We start from the raw sequence: 16,847 nt of genomic DNA, 5'->3' as shown, positions 1-16,847 counted from the left end.
CTTACTGGTTGCTGTGCTGACAGGTTTGATTTTTCCCACTTCTGGAATGTTTTCTTGCCAGCGACACCCAGTCGGGATTCGAAGACATTGCAGGAGATTCTTTCTTGGAAGATTTATCATCTTTTGAGCTCTCGGAATTCAACCGAGTTTTGGAAATTGCAGGCTTAAGAGCACTTTCGTTGTTAGGGGTCAAAGTTCGTTTTGGTTTTGTAGGAATCTTAGGAGGGCTTTTCCTATCCATTACCTTGTTGGAATGTGGGGGGACATTCTTTTCTTCTGGAGTGCTCGCTACTGATGTGATGTCTTCAGTAGATAAAATTTTCACATTGTTGTTATTGTTGTTGTTGTTGTTTCCGTTAAGCGATGATTTTCGTACAACTGAGTTGTTTTTGCTTGGGTTAATTTCCATGGTGTTTTCAGTTTTTCCAATCACATTAGAGCTTTGTTTGGTTTCTTCATCTGTTTGTTTTTCCTTTAGAAACTTTCCACTCTGCTTTGTTTGCCTTAACTTGACATGAAAAGGAGAAGGATCACTATTTTTTTCTTTTGGGTTTTTGTCAACAGCTTTAATGGATTTTTCAGACCCAGCCTGCTCCTTAGATTTTAGCGACTGACGCAGAGGTGAAAACACAGGCTTATTTTCAGTTGGCGAAACTTTTGTGTCTTTGGCCCCATTTTCTTTGCTTACTTTACGCAGCTTAACAAACCGGTCCGTGCCTTCTTCCTCTGGGGATTGTCCATTACTTTTATTTTGGGTTAAATCCATTTTCAAATCACCCTCCTCAGTCTGCTTATTGGTACTTAAGTTACGTCTTCTCTCCAAAGCTTTAGTAATCTCATCACAAGGTGGGGACATTGGAGACTTTTGTTCATTTTTATCATTTTTCGTTTTTGATCCTCCAAGCCAGTTCAGTTTGTTAGGCCTCTCCTGCTTAGGTGACTTACTTAAATCCTTCTTCTTCTCCTTTTGTTCTTCCTGCTTCTTATTTTCCTTTTTATCGTAACCTTCTGGTTTGCTTTTCTTCCCAAATGACAGTTTGTGAGCAAGACCTTTTGAAACCACCTTGGGCGAATCTTTGTTTTCTGAAGAATCTTTAGATTTACTTGGACTCCGCAACTGAGGTCTTTCAAATGATGGAGTTCTTTTTACCACCACAACGGATGATGATGACGATGCATTGCTGGAAGTTTTCCTCAGTTTTACTTTAGTAACATCCCCCAATGACGGCACTTTTATGTTACCACCTCCACCAAGAGGACTTTTGAAAGAATACGACTTTTTAACAGAGCTGGTTTTCGGAGCAGCATCGTCCAATGTATCAGGTCCAGCAGATTTTCTCCTTGTTTTAACATCCACATCTTCAGGTTCTGCAAAATTTTACATGTGCTTACCAATTGATACATAATAGAATGAAACCACAAGCCCACAACTATTCTTTCGGGGTAGCTAACACTTGCATAATCAAAGAGTGTAAAACCCTAATTTAAAAGACTTTTTGGCTCTTTTGGTATGAAAAAAAAAATTTACAAGGTAGACAGGCTTGCCGTGGAATGTTGGTTTTATTACCTTTGTTTATAACTATAGCTAGTGACATTTAAATAAATAACAATTTTCCTGCCACAAGCACCTACCGCACTTTATATGACAAGATACAAAAAGTTGTCAATTTCTCTCTCTATATATAAGTTTTAAATGAGTAACCTTCTGGTTTTATATCAGCTGTTTCCAGATCATTTGCTTCAATTGGGAGATCAGGTTTCTTTGCATTTTCAATTGGTGCAAAAATAGAATCTGGTATATCCAATTCTGAAGCTGTATCACTCTGTTGTAAAGTAAAAAGGGTTACTTTGTTAAGTATTACATTTCTTAGGATAAAGTAATATATTACAATATGGGAAATTTATAAATATAACACAAGCTGGGCTATTGTACTAGCCAATAATTAAATTTAACCAACAGTTACCTCTTTCACGCTTGTGAGCACCCTTCGTGTTGCGGCCCTTCTGTTTTTAGGTCGTGCCGCAATTCTATCTCGCGCTGCTTTGTTCTTTAGTATTGTTGGGTGTTCTTCGAATGGTTGCTCCATTGCTGTTTATAACGTGGTTGGATTATTTACACGGTCGCAATATTCATCGCATGCTAACTTAATCTATAACAGGGCGTTATATTTCAATGTTATAGTGTTGCGGAAACTAGCGACGCGCAATTTCCTTTCCAAACACAAATAAGAATTATTAACCTGCTGCAAGTAGCGCATCCTACGCGTTATAATTTACAAGCAAAATTTTAACTGGCGCTAATGTGCAGCACACACAGTTAAACCTCCTACACTACAAACCCGGTAGTTTTCTTTTAACTAAAGCAGAGGACGTATGTTCACTAAAGTTACGCAGTCAATTATATACGTCATAGCTTACCGCATCAACTTTCAAACGAAAGGAACCACAATCAAACGCGCCAACTTAAACAACAACTAGCTGGATGGCAAAACTGAGCCAAAGTACATTCATTATTAATTGAATGAAAGCTTGCCCAAGTCTCTTGTTTAGCCTACTATAACTTCTATTGACTACGATTTACACTTAGTTGACCTTGCTTAAGGCCCTACTTTACTTAATCTCTTTCAAATACTGCGCCGAAAAATGACGCTTGAGCTCGAGTTGACCCTTGCTAAAAAAGTGCTTTTGTTTGTTTACTAAAAAAATTGGTAAAATTCGTTAAGATCGAAGTAGCTTTACATGCGCAAAGAAGTAACACTACCGGTTTAATTCTGAGAAGCAGTCTACGCAAGCCATTCAGTCAGACATCAATAAATTTGCAGTGTGGCCAGCAGCCGCTTACGTCAAATAAATCGGTGTCGCCGCAACAGCTGCCTGCCTTTGAATGACTGAAAGAGGTCTCCTTATTTCCTTGTTTCGTGATTCCAGCAACTAATCACATATTCAAAACGTTCACGGTGAAATGAACATGTATTCGAAAACGTAGCAACATGTGTAATTATCCCTACGTAGTGATGATACAAATGTACTATTATTAGAGAATGCCCGCTTCTTGAGCACTTTGAATTCCCCGGTGATTCGCTATGTATAGGGTGTTTGATTAATCCATGCAACGTCATAAGGAAGCACGATGACGTTGCTGAATAGCATAATATGCGCTACAGCCATTGCATGGATTAACCCGTTTCGATCTCAGTGTTAAACTATCTCGAAAAGTTACCATGCGCCTAGTAAACTTTTTAACCTTTTGATGAATTCTGAACACTCCGTTACATACACTTGCTTACACTTACAATGACGAGCTATCCCTTTTGTTTTAAAACAAACACAGGTCGGTAATCGAATATTATTGTTAGGATCAATTTGACTTATTGGCCACGCGCCATGCAACGTAACCCGCATTGTGGCATGTATGTTTATTTATATTAGTAAAAGGCGTTCTTCAAGAACATGTGGGGTATAAAAGGTAGGTGGAAAAGAATTTCGTATTTTTCTTGATTTAAAGATTCACGTTTTTGCGTTAGGATTTGACAGGTGGCTTTGTCGTGTAGAACAGGCAATCTTTGTTACTACGATACTGTCAAGAAGTGCGTCGTAACTATAAGGTTTCGAAGAAAGTATAATAATGTTTTCCGAGAAATTATTCACCATACACCGTATTCGGTAATATTACTCTCACATTGCATCACAATAAAAGACGAATGACGTCATACAATTCAATCAAAATTTCTGCCTACCTGGTTCTGATGTTGAAACGACATCACTCTTCGTGCGTTGCTCTTTTTTCGAACTCTTATTTCCCATGGTTGCATCTGTCTCCTCAGCGTCCACAACCTACAAGAATGAAGCAAGGCATACCATTATGACGGCTACTGATAATGAATCATTACTTGCCCATGTCGCGAGTATCGTAAATATTAGCTTCCTATACCAGGCCAAACATAAGAAACGATAATTTTTACGACCGAGGCTCCAAAAACGTCGCTTTGGTTAGGATACATCGAATATGGGAGGCGGATTTACGATATAATATAATGCTAGTGCCAGCGAGGTTTAATAAGCTACAAAAAACATAGGCTTGCGTAAAAATTGGAGAAGATTACGCAGATTCTTAAAGAAAGCGTCCACATGCCTTCTGTTTTGATGAAGTTTTTATTCCAAACTTTCGCTGCCGTTGTCGTTTCTTATCGCCTTTGTGTTCTTGTGAATTGGTGACGTCGGAATTACGCGCTCGAGACAGAATTGCAGACAAAGATCCTAACGGCGTCTTTGCAAACTCTTTAGCGACACCTCGCGACTTCTTTTTTGCTTGAACGGGAGCGATTTCCTCGCCAATGTTTTCTTTCATTTTCTCCCTCTGCTTGTGACCCTTTGATGCCCTTTGAACCTGAGGTGAACCGTTTCTTGATGTCTTTTCATCAATGTATTCTGACCCACAATCCGGACCGGTTGCCATGGCTTCACTTTTTCGATACATCCAAAGATTTTCCAGCATATTTCGACCTCGTGCAATCTTCGACTCTCCAGCGACGGGTTTAGGTTCAGATTTGACCTTTACCGATCTATTGGAAAATATTGACAATCTGGACGTTCGAGGAAGCCTAGCTGAGTTCCATCGAATAAATGTTTTCGTTTCTTTGTTCTGCGATTGTGCTGTCTCGTCTTGAATTTTCGATGACGTATCCTCCAACGACTCTGAGCGTTCTAAAGTCCTCCGGAGTCCTCTACGGAGCTTTTTGGAAACAGAAACTTCCATAGCCATCAAGCTATTTACAGCCACAACTCAGCACAGTAATACAGAACAAACGCTATCAAACAAGGAAGCTATAGTTTTAAGGTGTTCGCACACATTGCAGCGGCGTACATTCCATACTTAAAGCACTTTCATGTTAATTGAAACACACAACACTACCGACAAACAACGCTCTTAACCATTATACAAAGCTACTCACAAGCTGTGAGTGCCATACGGAACAAAATTAGCCCACTCAATATTATAAGATTACTCCCACGATTGATGAAATACACTTCGGTTGTTTACGAGTGACTGACTAACTGTTGCTGACCTACTACCGTTAAACTGCTACTGGTATCCAGCACTGTATGCAAACACACCTCGCAATGGACATCGTTATCGAAGACGATCGCCGCTGGGCACGATTCACCGTCTGCTACGTCACATAAATATCGATAAATCTTCTTTATGTGATCGCAATTTTGCGACCGTTTGATGGGCCGTTCAATAAACAAACGTTCCTGACCGTTCGCTTCGATTTAGTCTTCCTCGCCACAGCGCAAGGAACATAAACAAATAAAACAGTCGATCTCGCGTGGGAATGTTGCATCACAGCAGTAGCGTGGGTATTGTAATCATCACAGATTTGACTAAATTTGGTTTGAGACATCTATATTTAGTATTAACCAAATTAGGGCGATGTTAATTTCAGCTACATGCCAAACAACGCAACATGTGTAACTAATCGACATCGCGTATTCGATTTTTGCTTAGCTGTTTATAAGCTGAAAGGAAACAGCTTGCTGTAATCGGCCAAGGTAATTACAGTTAATTGCCTATACGTCATGGTCACTTTCTGATCACCGTGACCTTCACTGCAAATACGTGACATCCACAACAACAACGGCCGAGAAACCAAACACAAACATTAAGTTTGGTAAAGACGGGACATCTTTAGCACATACTATTAAAATATCCTGATCGTGTTTTAAATAATTAACAACAGCGTTTTGGGGTCGTGAAGATACGGTTTTATAAATCTTTGAATGCTATTTGTTTACTACTAAATGGGACAAGAAAATGAAATGAAAATATGTCCCATCTTCCCCCACCCTACTATATAATTGAAAAACTGAAGTAATTTGCGAATACACTGCTTTAAATACAAATACAAATCCAGGCAACGTCATTTTCCCTTCTGTACTGTAGATTCACTCACTGTTAGAATAGGCCAACTCTAAAACCTGTATACTTAACATATCCGCTTCCTGTTTTGGTGTGAATTTGGAACGAATGATAAATATTGCACCATGTGGTTGTTTGGTATGTATCATAATGAAATACATTTTACGATGAGAAATTTTGAAGGTGTTGTTTAAAATACAGTTGGCTCTTATTTCTTACCAGTATACTTTACAATATATAGACATTTCCGTATATGGCTGCTCTTTGATTCGTCATGTTTTCAATGATAGCACAACAATATGTATGCTTAACATTATTCTGAAATCTAGAATTAACCTGGCATTCATTTAGCACACTACTGGAACTCTAAAGTAATCGCAAGGTCTAAATTTCTGGTACATCGTATTCTAAAGTAACTCAGTGTGAAACCTCGTCTATTTGTGTAGAGCTACTGACAAACCAATATTCAACTATTGTTGTTGAAACGCAGCTGGGTGGAAAAATCTAAATTCAAGCTTGAGAGACTAAGTTCAGGTTGCGAAGGTATTGAAATAAAGGGTACGGGGGCCACCACTCTTTACAATTCTTCCATAACGAGCGGGTAAAGTAATAGGTGGTTACAAGATGTTGAGTGAGAGTGAAATTAATTTTTATATTCTGAAAGTTTTCCACAGAAAACAAAATGAAAAACAAACATGAAAATAAACCACTTCGATACGCGTATGTTAGACAATATCATGCTTTATATGTTTGCTACATAATATGACTCATTACCGCAACAATTGATACCAGCGGTTACTTTTATAGCACATGGACGTCACTGCCGTTTTAGTAGCTATATACATATTATTTCTGATAGGCTCTGACGTCAATCTGATGTCAAAAGAGAGAAACTAGCCTGCCTCAACAGGAATGTTGAAAAGGTAAAATAAATATCACTAGATGAGTAGATGGTTAATATTTTGGTAACTACGTACTCTTACTGTTGTTAAATCCTCTTACCTCTGAAGTGAACTTGTCAAAACCGTTGATGAATATTATAGGCGGTTCACTCACTGGTCGTGGTGGTCTTGGTTTTTTTGGAACTTGTAAGCCTCCTGGAGCTGGCACACCAGGTTCGAGTCTTAAACGCAATTGGCTCTGCCAAAAAACGCAATATGTTTGATCAGAGCGTACGATGTGTTGCAATGTTCGTGTTGGTATACGTTTAGCTGGAAATATTGTGACCGATCGTGTTCATTATATTAGTTATTTTGGAAAACGTTCACTGAAGCTGAACACCATCAAGCAACAGTTTGATGCTGTTTACTGAATTAAGTGGCTCCAACAGTTTTAAAACAAACTACGTTCTAATAGTTTTGATGTTGTTTTAAACCCATATATAGCAACACTCCCTACGAAATTCTATAGGAACGCTGGCATATTAACCAAGTCACAGCAAAAAAAAGGAACCTACAATGTAAATAAGCCTGCTTACTTGTAACTGTGAAACCTTGTTTGGAGGAGAGGAGGCAATACCAGTGTCACTTTTTTCGGGTAAAGGCTTTGCCGTTATCGCTGTCCCCTTACTTCGGAAAATATCAGTTGTTTCAACCTCGGGAGAAAAGACGCTTTCGTGTGACAAACTGAGCGGTCTGTTTAACCCGCTGGATGACGTCACGCTAGTGCGCCTGGGAAAAATCACGTAAATTGAAACATTGTGTGAATAGGATAAGGGAAGACTTGACACTTTTAGCACATAATATCCAAATATCCTAATCGGGTTTTAAACAATAATAACAGTCTATGGGAGTCGTAACGACAGGGTTTAATAAGTCATCGAATGTTCTTTGTTTACTACCAAATGGTACGAGAAAATAGAATGAAAGATGTCCCATCTTTCCCGGTCTTAATATATCAAATCAGTCGTACACATACAATCCTACACACAAATATTCTCTAAATTCTTACAGTCGTGCCACGTAGGGTGCGTCACTGTACAGAGCATCTTGTGCAAGATTACCACGTGACTTGCTCAGATGTTTCCCTCTTTTCCTTCCATCACGAAATATTTTCCGAATCGCTCTAAACGGACTGAACCTGCGTCGCTCCCCTGGGAAAATTTAAATTCGGGTTAAACCGCTCAGTTGCATGTAAAACTGAAGCTACGTTGGTCCTGAGCCAATTCCAAATGCTTTTCTATGTAATCCAACACTGAGCGACTTAGTTGGCATAACCGGCTGGTAACAGTTCCCAAGTCGTAGAGTTGTTTAATCAACTTAATTGATTTTAGTTATCGAAAGCACTTATTGTAGATTGGAATTTGGGTTTATGTTCAAGTGCAATCCGATAGTATTCGGAACGTATTCAGTAATCATTAGCGTTTGTAACTCGTTTTTAAGTGTTTTTCACGTTGTTCCACCATTACACTAGTTAGCCAATGAACAGTGCGAACGTTTTCACACCACAAGTGGATTGTATTTAATTTTATAAACAAATACAAGCTCACTGTAAATCGGGTTACCTGTATTTTCATGGCCTTGAGCAGAGTCTGTAGCGCTGAGACTTTCCTGGCTCTTCGAATTCATTTTTGTTTATAGCTACTTCACGGCTACATCATTTCCTAACTATACATGCGACTATATCCTGTACTGCAAGTGTTAATACTACGGTTTGCGTTACATTTCAATGGCAAAACATCATATGGCTTTGCAAGAACAATATTGATTTTTCAAACAGCACACGAACTGTACACTAGCGAGGTCATCGAAGCGTGTAGATAAGAGCTGAACGAAAAACTATGCGCGTTGTTCTTGCCCGCTGAGATACGAACTCGGCGAACTATGCTTGGGTACACACGTTTCGGTCTGTCTTTGTTTTTACAGTCAACCTTGCCCAATAAACCGCTCTTACTGCGGGACAGAACGTGACAATCAAAGACGTTGCGCGTGATTCCAAAACCCATTACATAACGATACAGTAAAACATCGATCGATTGCGTTTAATAATGATACACTTATAAATAATTAAGTCTTATTTCAAATTCACATTCAAAATCAAAATTAAGCGATTGTTGTTTAAATTCCCTTATTACCGGTTCGCGCCACATAAAACAAAGAGAACAAAGACTTGGGCAAGCTCTGTAAAATCTCACGACGTCTTGACGGGTTTGAAGTGCGGATCGAAATTCCATCGAAGTAAAACTGTTGTTTTTTCAGCGGAGGCCAACAGTTAAGCGGTCGCACAAATATTGAATTATCACTCGTTTTACGTCACCAACCATTTCCTTCGTTTGTACTATTACACACGCTTTACCCATAAACTGACCTATTGGACATAGTCCGTGAATGCTCAACTTACTGGTCTATCATAAATGGTGCTTGCTAGTGCAGAAACGCTATTAACACACAAAAGGCTGGGGGCTCGCGCCAGACTATGTACTACCGAAAGCCACAAGAACTCGATATCCCTCCCAAGCGAGCTGTAGCATCAATAATGGATCTCTTTTCTGATGTCCTGTAATTCAAACAAGGAGCTTGCAATAGACATATGCACGTTTACCAAATTTGGCAACCTTAGTGCCTCTCGCCTCGGCGTTTTATCCATAATTTATTTATCACTTGAACCAAATTCACGCCCCGCCTAAACGACATAAAACGTCATACCCACGAACAAGTTAATGTTTGATAAATACGCTTGACGCCTCTCTTTTTTTCGTTGGTATTTAAACAGTATTGTATAATAAGCACTCGCACAATTATCCAGCCTTCCCTCAAATAAAGAGAAAAGTTGAGTTCAGTTAATAATTTACCGACTACGTCACCGCTGGCACGAACTTTGTGGCAGCTGATTGATTTAGTACAGTTTACCGGGTAATGGAGCCCGTTTCGGTTAAATCGTGTTTCTCACAACAAACTTAAATATATATGTTACGACGAATAAATTACTCTTGTTGGTCTGTAACACATATTCGCCTTATTTATTTGCGAACCAAGCCAACAAATGTAAATATATAAAAAAAACTAAATAAATATTAATAAAATGTATAAACTATAACATCCCTTTTTCTCTTATTATTAAATATCGTAAGTCAACCACAAACCACCAAAACCACTTTACAAATTTGTAATTTTACAAACCTATAATGTAGTTTTATTAATATAAGAAAGGGCAAATTAATTTTATTTAATATCCAAAGAAAACCCAAGTGTTCGACGCATGTTAACGTTATTATTGTAGATTAGCTAGACAAACAGTCCCCGTATAAACATTAAATTAGCAGATATTATGATGGTCACGCCCCACTGATCAACGTGTAAATTGTATAGAAAATTTTAAAAAGAGTTTTCGTGGAGTTTATTATGTTGGTGTATTTATAAGTATTCCGGCAAGTTTAAATTAGTTTTTATGTGCCAAATTCTCCATATGTTGTTTTTATAGCAAACTGAAATTGTTGGTTTAGAAATATTTAATATGCAGCGCAGTTGGTACGTTGTTTGTAAGATTTTATTTGAAACTTCTGCAACTCCCATATTAAAGCAGATTGCATGCATTCACACTTCGGGTTTGCTAAACAAAAACAGAAAAACATATTACAACAACTACATTAAAGATAACAAACCAAAGATATACTCCGGATTTATAGAGGATGTATTAGAGAAAACCCAACGCGAATGGCTTCAAAACACTGACAATCTTAACGAACCAGATTATGAACGCGTGGTTTTGGACGAAGCTCGAAGACGGAGAAATATATACCGGCGTAAAAAAACTGCAAAACAGTTTAAAATTCCAGAGCCCATTGACCACAAGAGGTTTTCTTATGAACAAAAAGAACAAATAAGGTTTCTTCATAGAGAAGATCCAGAATACTATAATGTTTATTATTTGACTCAATCATTTGGAGCCAACGCTGCAACAATTCGTAAAATACTGAAATCAAGTTATATACCTAAAAGGAAGGAAGACCGTGTTGTTGATAAATCTGTAAAAGAAAAGTTACCCTCAGTTAACTTGACTCAAGCAATACGTGAAATAACTGAACCTTCACCAAGGAAAACAAATTCTTATTCAAAGGAGGAGGAAAATCCCAAATTTTCTTCTTCATGGTTTCACACCTTTAAGTCTGCAAGTGAAGCGGATCGTTATCCGGTCTCTTTGGAGCTTATTCCGGAAGACCTTCAACAGGAGATAGTTAGTGCAGAAGAGTTGGATGATCATTTTCTTGATCTTTTTGTTGACGAAATGGAAGCAGTTGAAGCGGAAAGTCTTGAAGACGATGAATTTGATGAAGATTCGGAAGACACTGATGACGAACCCAAAGAGCTTTTGGCTAAAACTGGTGATAATGTGAACTTTTATGATGAAGAAGGAAATTTTTTATATAAAATATATTAAATAAATTAAATTATGATTTGTTAAATTATGATTATCTGTATGTTATCCCATGGTGTTAATTGACCTTTCTATGCTGCCATATTTTTGTTTAGAGTTAAGGCATTAAGTAACAACTACACCATCTAGTACATTTCCATTTGTTTGTGCTCCCGTTATGCCAAATACTGCAGCACAAAGAGCACAGAACTACCTTCGGCGTGAACTACCACAGAAAGTAAAGGCTTGTTCAAAACAGGCACTAGCTTACGGAACCTGTGTAAATGAATGGGACAACCTCAGGAAAGGAGATTGTGAAAAAGAATTCTTAGCTTTCAAGCAGTGCATACAATCCACCAAGAAATAACTGTTATACAGCAGCACTGATTCAATATGAAACCTATAGGCTCATTTAAAACACAACTGGCATGCGAATCTATGATTGGTTATACATACTGGTCACTTGTCCATGGCTTGGGGCCAATGATTTGGTTCTACCCCCTCAACGAACTTGACATCACTGGTTATGAATTATTTGTTGTGGTGGCTTTTTCACCGATGTTGTTTTTATTTGGAGAAGGCGCCAGAAGTTTTTTGAGCAAAAAAGCAGTTGTCAACTTCTTTCTACTTTTAATGTTGGGTAAGCTACTACTTTGAACTGTATTAATGATTTTCAATCAGTTTCTTGAATGTCTTGATGTAACAAGTAATATTTTGCAGTTGGGGCTTCATCCTTCCATGCATCATCAACTTTACTGCGACTTGTGGGACTTTCTGTTGGCGTTGGAGTTGCCTTTATTGTGCAGTGCGCTACATGGTGGTCTGGAACAGAACAGCAACGTCGTATTCATTTCTGGGGTTACGTGCTTGGATTTTTTGCACTTGTTGCGTCCAGAATATGGTACAAAAGTTGTTTACTTTTGGTTTGAAAGCGTGGTAATCCTGTTTTACAAGGTTTCATGTTGCCACTATAGTACTATACAGTTATTACAATGGCCCATAGTATCATTATAATTTGGTTGTTAGATAAACTATTTTACCGGTATAGGTATTTGTATTTGGTACTGGTGCATCGTACACGTTTAACGTTTTGTTCTAAATTGGTCTTTTCTTAGTTAACTTTGATTTACCCATTATTTAGACTCTTTAAAATGACCCATTATTCATTACCAAGCAGGGTATTGAATTACTATATCCTTATTTAGGTATCTGTCTATGACACCCCTATGGAACGACCACAAGAGCAACAAAATCTTGGTTTCTTTATTCGCTGCTGCTATTGGAGGAAAAATAATTTCACAACTTCCAGAAGAGGAGCAGAAAGTTTCTGAAGAGCAAAATGAAAAGAAGGATGATAAGAAGATAAAAAAGTAAGAAGGTTTAGTTATTAAGGTTTAATTATTTACTTAAAAATTTTTTATTTAACTTAACTACATTATCTTTATCATTTAGTTTGAAGATAGCATTTACTGAATTTTGAAAAGTGGTTCTCAGTGTTAATGCAGAAAATCAAAGTTAGTATAAATATTTAAATTTGTGATTTTTTAATTCATGTCACATTTCATTTCCAGCACTGGTAATCCACTGATCCTTAGCCTTGGTTACGGAGCATTATTCTTCTTTCTACATGCCATATTTGGTGAAGTTTCACTCGTACCCCGCTACACTGTGTCAGGATTCCCAGATACTGGACCCACACCCAACCCATGGGGGTATGGACTACTTTTATTAACGTTAAAGGCCCCAAAAAAAAAAGGGAAACTCAATTTTTGGGTTATATATTACATTATGTCATAGAATAAATAAGAATTTTTACATTTATTCTTCAATTCTTGTTGCTGATAATGGGAGAGCTATTTAAATCAAACTTTCACCATGGTTTTAATACTTTACCTACTAAAAGCAAGCAACATGAGTGCTATTATATTAATACATTTTACACCTACTGTGTACAAACTGATATGTCTGACCTAATGTTTAGGAAAATTTAAGATTGTATTTTATTGAAAAAAAGAGCATGACTTTGTAGTTTTCTCTGCCTAATTTTACTTACTTCATTTTCAGTGGTTTGATTCTTCTTGGTTTAGTACTTGGTTTGTTGGTATCTTTCTACACCACACTTCCTTCTACATTGATGTGGTCAATTGTGGGTTTTGCTGCAAGTATGGGTCTCATGTTTCTTCCTACTTGGTCAGGATTTGCATGTGGTATGTTTAAAGCAACACTGAAATTTTCTTAGGGACAGAATTAAGCTAAAATTAAATATATTTTTTAAAGTACTGAAGTTGTGTTTGGGAATCGGGATATTTTGTATCACAAATAGAGCCGATTCGTTACTTTTGTTGAAATACTTTTTGTAACTCTGGTCTATTTTACATATCCAAGAAAATCATTTATATTTATATATATTTATCTTTAGTATTACTATAGTGTCACAATTCTTAGTTATGTCTTAATTGTCTGGTGGCTAAGCAGTCGAGTTACTGTAGCACACATGCACACTACATATTGTAGGCCAGACATGGGCGCCAAACCTGGGTAGCAGGATAGGCGGGCCTGTAATTTTCAGCACTGCATTAATCTGTAAACCTTGACATCGAATTCGGTTTAAAAGAACATCTAACTATTCTTGCTTTTCCTACTTTCAAAAATTTTGGTGGGTACGTTTCTGAGCATCCGATGCTAGAACATCACCTTTTTATAGACAGTCGCAATGTATTACTAAATATCCCGTTTTTATTTCCCACCAGGTGTTATTCTTGCCATCTACATTGCTTCAGTGTTTCCAACATTGTCAGAGAAGTTGGTAAACCACCCCAACCCTGGCTTGTGTTTATTGATTGCCAACGCCACCTATCTGCTTGGTGTGTTTGGCATGGTGTGGTGCACTGCATATAACTTTGTACCATTTGGTGGGGAACTAGCTAGAGAAAGGACTTATGTGATTATAGGTAGGTGCAGTGGCGGACCCAGAAAAAAATAAGGGGGGGGGGGGGGGGTTTAATCAAAAAAAATTTTTTTTGGTTTAAAAGGGAGGTTAGGGGTAATATCTTAAGCATTGTCACATCGTTTTTTTACTAAAGCAGTTTGTTTTGACAGTTTGACACTGTTTCATTTTTAAAAACTTTGGTGGTAACTAACATCTAAACATCTATACAAACTTGCACTCTTTAGGTACAATGATGTTCTTTATAACAACATCATTAATGCACACGACTGATGTAACTTGCAAGCTCTCCCTTTCCCTCTGCATGCCTGAGAGGAAATATTACATCAAGATTCCACAGAAAGTAACTCCACAGCAAATAGTTGACACTCCACTTGGTACAACTGTGCGGAAGTGTTTGTTCGTTATTGCCCTTGTTGGTCTTATTGGTTTCGAATACAGACGATTGGTTATGCCAACATATAATGCAACACAGCTAAAAGGTATAATCATCATATATTTTTATCCCCTGTGCAGGTGCAGCAATAGTTCATTCATTCTATTCTATTATTCTACATGGACGAGGTGTTATTTGGACGCAAAATCTTTATTCTAGTGATTAACAAACATTTTTAACCTGGATTCTCTTTCTTGCAGTGTTACACAATGCCAAGCACCCCAGTGATGCCAAACAGTTTTCTGCATTGATTTGGACATTTCACTTTGGTTACGATAACAGGGGATGGCCAAGTCTTGAGCGAGCTGCGGAAGTTTTGAACAACACTGGCGCAGATGTGATAACTTTGCTGGAAAGTGACGCATCCAAACCTTACTTGGGTGAGCCAGTTACACACTAATGTCTACATTTTGAGTCTACATTTTCTACTCATTTTTTTCAGAAAATCTATTTGCTGAAGTTAATGTTTTAACAGAAATCTCTATAATTAAACAGTAGGCATGATTTACCACAATAGTTAATTAAGATTAAAAAATTGCCAAAAAATAAGCCTGCTTGGTAAAATTTGCAACAGTTTTTTAAATAGTTACAAACTGCATAATATTTTAAGGTAATAATGACATAACAATGTGGCTTGGTGAGAAGTTGGGCATGTACTCGGATTTTGGACCATCAACTAGAGACCATACATGGGGTAAGTTGGTTTCTGGTTGATGAGTTGTATAGTTTCATTAGTTTGGATGTATGTGTGAGGAAAACTATGGCTTTGGCCTTTGGTTGTTACCTATGCGCTGCAATCAACGTAATAGTAAAACAGAACAGATTTTAAATATCAATTACCTGTACTTTTGCATGTAAAAATAAATTTTGAGCATAAAAGTAGTTGCTCTAAATCTTAACATTGTATTCACATATGCTGCAATCTGGCAACTAAAAAGGAAAATGAATTTTTATTTCATCCGATTCCATACACGATAAATGCCAAAATAAGTTATAATTTTCCAGGAAATCTTATTTTGTCAAAATATCCGATAATGAATTCCACCCACCATCTCCTCCCATCACCTGAAGGTGAATTAGCACCAGCCATTTCAACCACCATCAATATATCAGGAAGTATGGTGGATTTCGTTGTCACTCATATGGGGAATGACAGGTAGATTTTGGAATATGAATGAATGGAAGTTACTTTATTCTTGTGTGGCCGAAAACGAAAGTTGTTAGATAATACAGATAATCTGTTTCATAAGGCAGGATTATTTTTTGAGTAATTTAAAAGTGGGCTTGGATTTGGTTTACATATGCATTATGCATGCTGTCAAAAATGATTAATATATTTTTTAGAAATTTTAGACTTGTCGAGTATAACAGATTACATCAGACTGGGCAAGGCAATATCAATGTTATTTGTGTACCCACTGTGTTAAAAGCGAAGCATTCTTCTATTACACCAGGTGTTACTAAATGCACAGCAAGCAAAAAATCAAGTACCACCAATGGTGTAAAACCAATGAAATATCTGTATATTGCAATTACCATCATAGTCTCCTAATCAAATAGAATCTGGATCAGGTCTATGAAACGTCAGTTATTTTGATATTGTATTGCTCAGGGATGATTTGGACAGAAGACTTCAAGCAGAGAAGCTCTCCCAACTATGCAGTGCAACCAGCAACCCTGTGGTCTTCCTTGGCTACGTCACCTCATCTCCTGGAAGCAGGGATTATCAGAAGTTAACCAGGGATGGGAGGATGAAGGACATTGATGCAAATGATAAGGATCGATGGTGCGAGTACATCATGTACAGAGATTTAATCAAGTAAGCTCTTAAAGTCTCATTAAAATTTTAGTCTGTCACAAATTGTTTTTTTTGTTATTGGCCGTAAGCTAAATGTCACACACAGCAGGTGTGACGTAACATTGTCTATTGTGTCATTGTTTCCAATGCCAGAAAAAACGTGGCAGTTGTTTTTTTTGGGGGTGTTAAGCCGTGGCTTTTGTGTTAAACTTATAAAATACAATAAAAGCTTGTTAAGGCACAGCAGGGCGATCTGTATCATAGGCACGTATTGAGAGATGCGTAAATCAATTTCAACTGTTATATTTCATTAGTAAAGCTATAGCTGGGAATGTTAGACTGCATACAGCAGCTACAAAGGGTGCATTGGTGCTCATTCGACGAAATTTTGGTG

At 37.5% G+C, this 16,847-nt stretch overlaps 3 protein-coding genes across 3 annotated transcripts in view; 2 read left to right on the top strand and 1 right to left on the bottom strand.

The window, feature by feature from the left end:
* Position 1: 1 nt before the first annotated feature.
* Positions 2 to 8,585, bottom strand: LOC101242306 (rho GTPase-activating protein gacU). The gene is made up of 8 exons (XM_004225738.4): positions 8,424 to 8,585; positions 7,871 to 8,012; positions 7,398 to 7,590; positions 6,923 to 7,060; positions 3,738 to 3,834; positions 1,965 to 2,089; positions 1,703 to 1,823; positions 2 to 1,368 (listed from the first exon to the last, which is right to left on the bottom strand). The coding sequence occupies exons 1-8, from the start codon at positions 8,485 to 8,487 to the stop codon at positions 2 to 4; spliced, it is 2,247 nt and encodes a 748-aa protein (XP_004225786.1). The 5' UTR covers positions 8,488 to 8,585.
* Positions 8,586 to 10,264: 1,679 nt separating this feature from the next.
* LOC104265406 (neugrin-like) lies at positions 10,265 to 11,389 on the top strand. Its single transcript, XM_009859345.3, has one exon. It carries the CDS (start codon positions 10,373 to 10,375, stop codon positions 11,294 to 11,296), a length of 924 nt encoding a protein of 307 aa, XP_009857647.1. The 5' UTR covers positions 10,265 to 10,372; the 3' UTR covers positions 11,297 to 11,389.
* A 1-nt stretch (position 11,390) lies between these two features.
* The window catches only part of LOC100178194 (PGAP2-interacting protein), a 6,467-nt gene continuing 1,010 nt past the window's right edge, over positions 11,391 to 16,847 (top strand). Inside the window, exons 1-11 of the mRNA XM_026840530.1 lie at positions 11,391 to 11,912; positions 11,993 to 12,173; positions 12,478 to 12,642; positions 12,844 to 12,984; positions 13,337 to 13,479; positions 14,023 to 14,223; positions 14,447 to 14,701; positions 14,856 to 15,035; positions 15,266 to 15,349; positions 15,661 to 15,811; positions 16,268 to 16,474. Of these exons, the coding sequence (XP_026696331.1) occupies positions 11,666 to 11,912; positions 11,993 to 12,173; positions 12,478 to 12,642; positions 12,844 to 12,984; positions 13,337 to 13,479; positions 14,023 to 14,223; positions 14,447 to 14,701; positions 14,856 to 15,035; positions 15,266 to 15,349; positions 15,661 to 15,811; positions 16,268 to 16,474 (1,955 nt within the window). The 5' untranslated portion in view covers positions 11,391 to 11,665. The remainder of the gene's footprint in view (positions 11,913 to 11,992; positions 12,174 to 12,477; positions 12,643 to 12,843; positions 12,985 to 13,336; positions 13,480 to 14,022; positions 14,224 to 14,446; positions 14,702 to 14,855; positions 15,036 to 15,265; positions 15,350 to 15,660; positions 15,812 to 16,267; positions 16,475 to 16,847) is intronic.

Source organism: Ciona intestinalis, chromosome 2, assembly GCF_000224145.3.
Source record: "Ciona intestinalis chromosome 2, KH, whole genome shotgun sequence".
NCBI classification, from domain to species: domain Eukaryota; kingdom Metazoa; phylum Chordata; class Ascidiacea; order Phlebobranchia; family Cionidae; genus Ciona; species Ciona intestinalis.
This window is presented reverse-complemented; position numbering and strand designations above follow the sequence as displayed.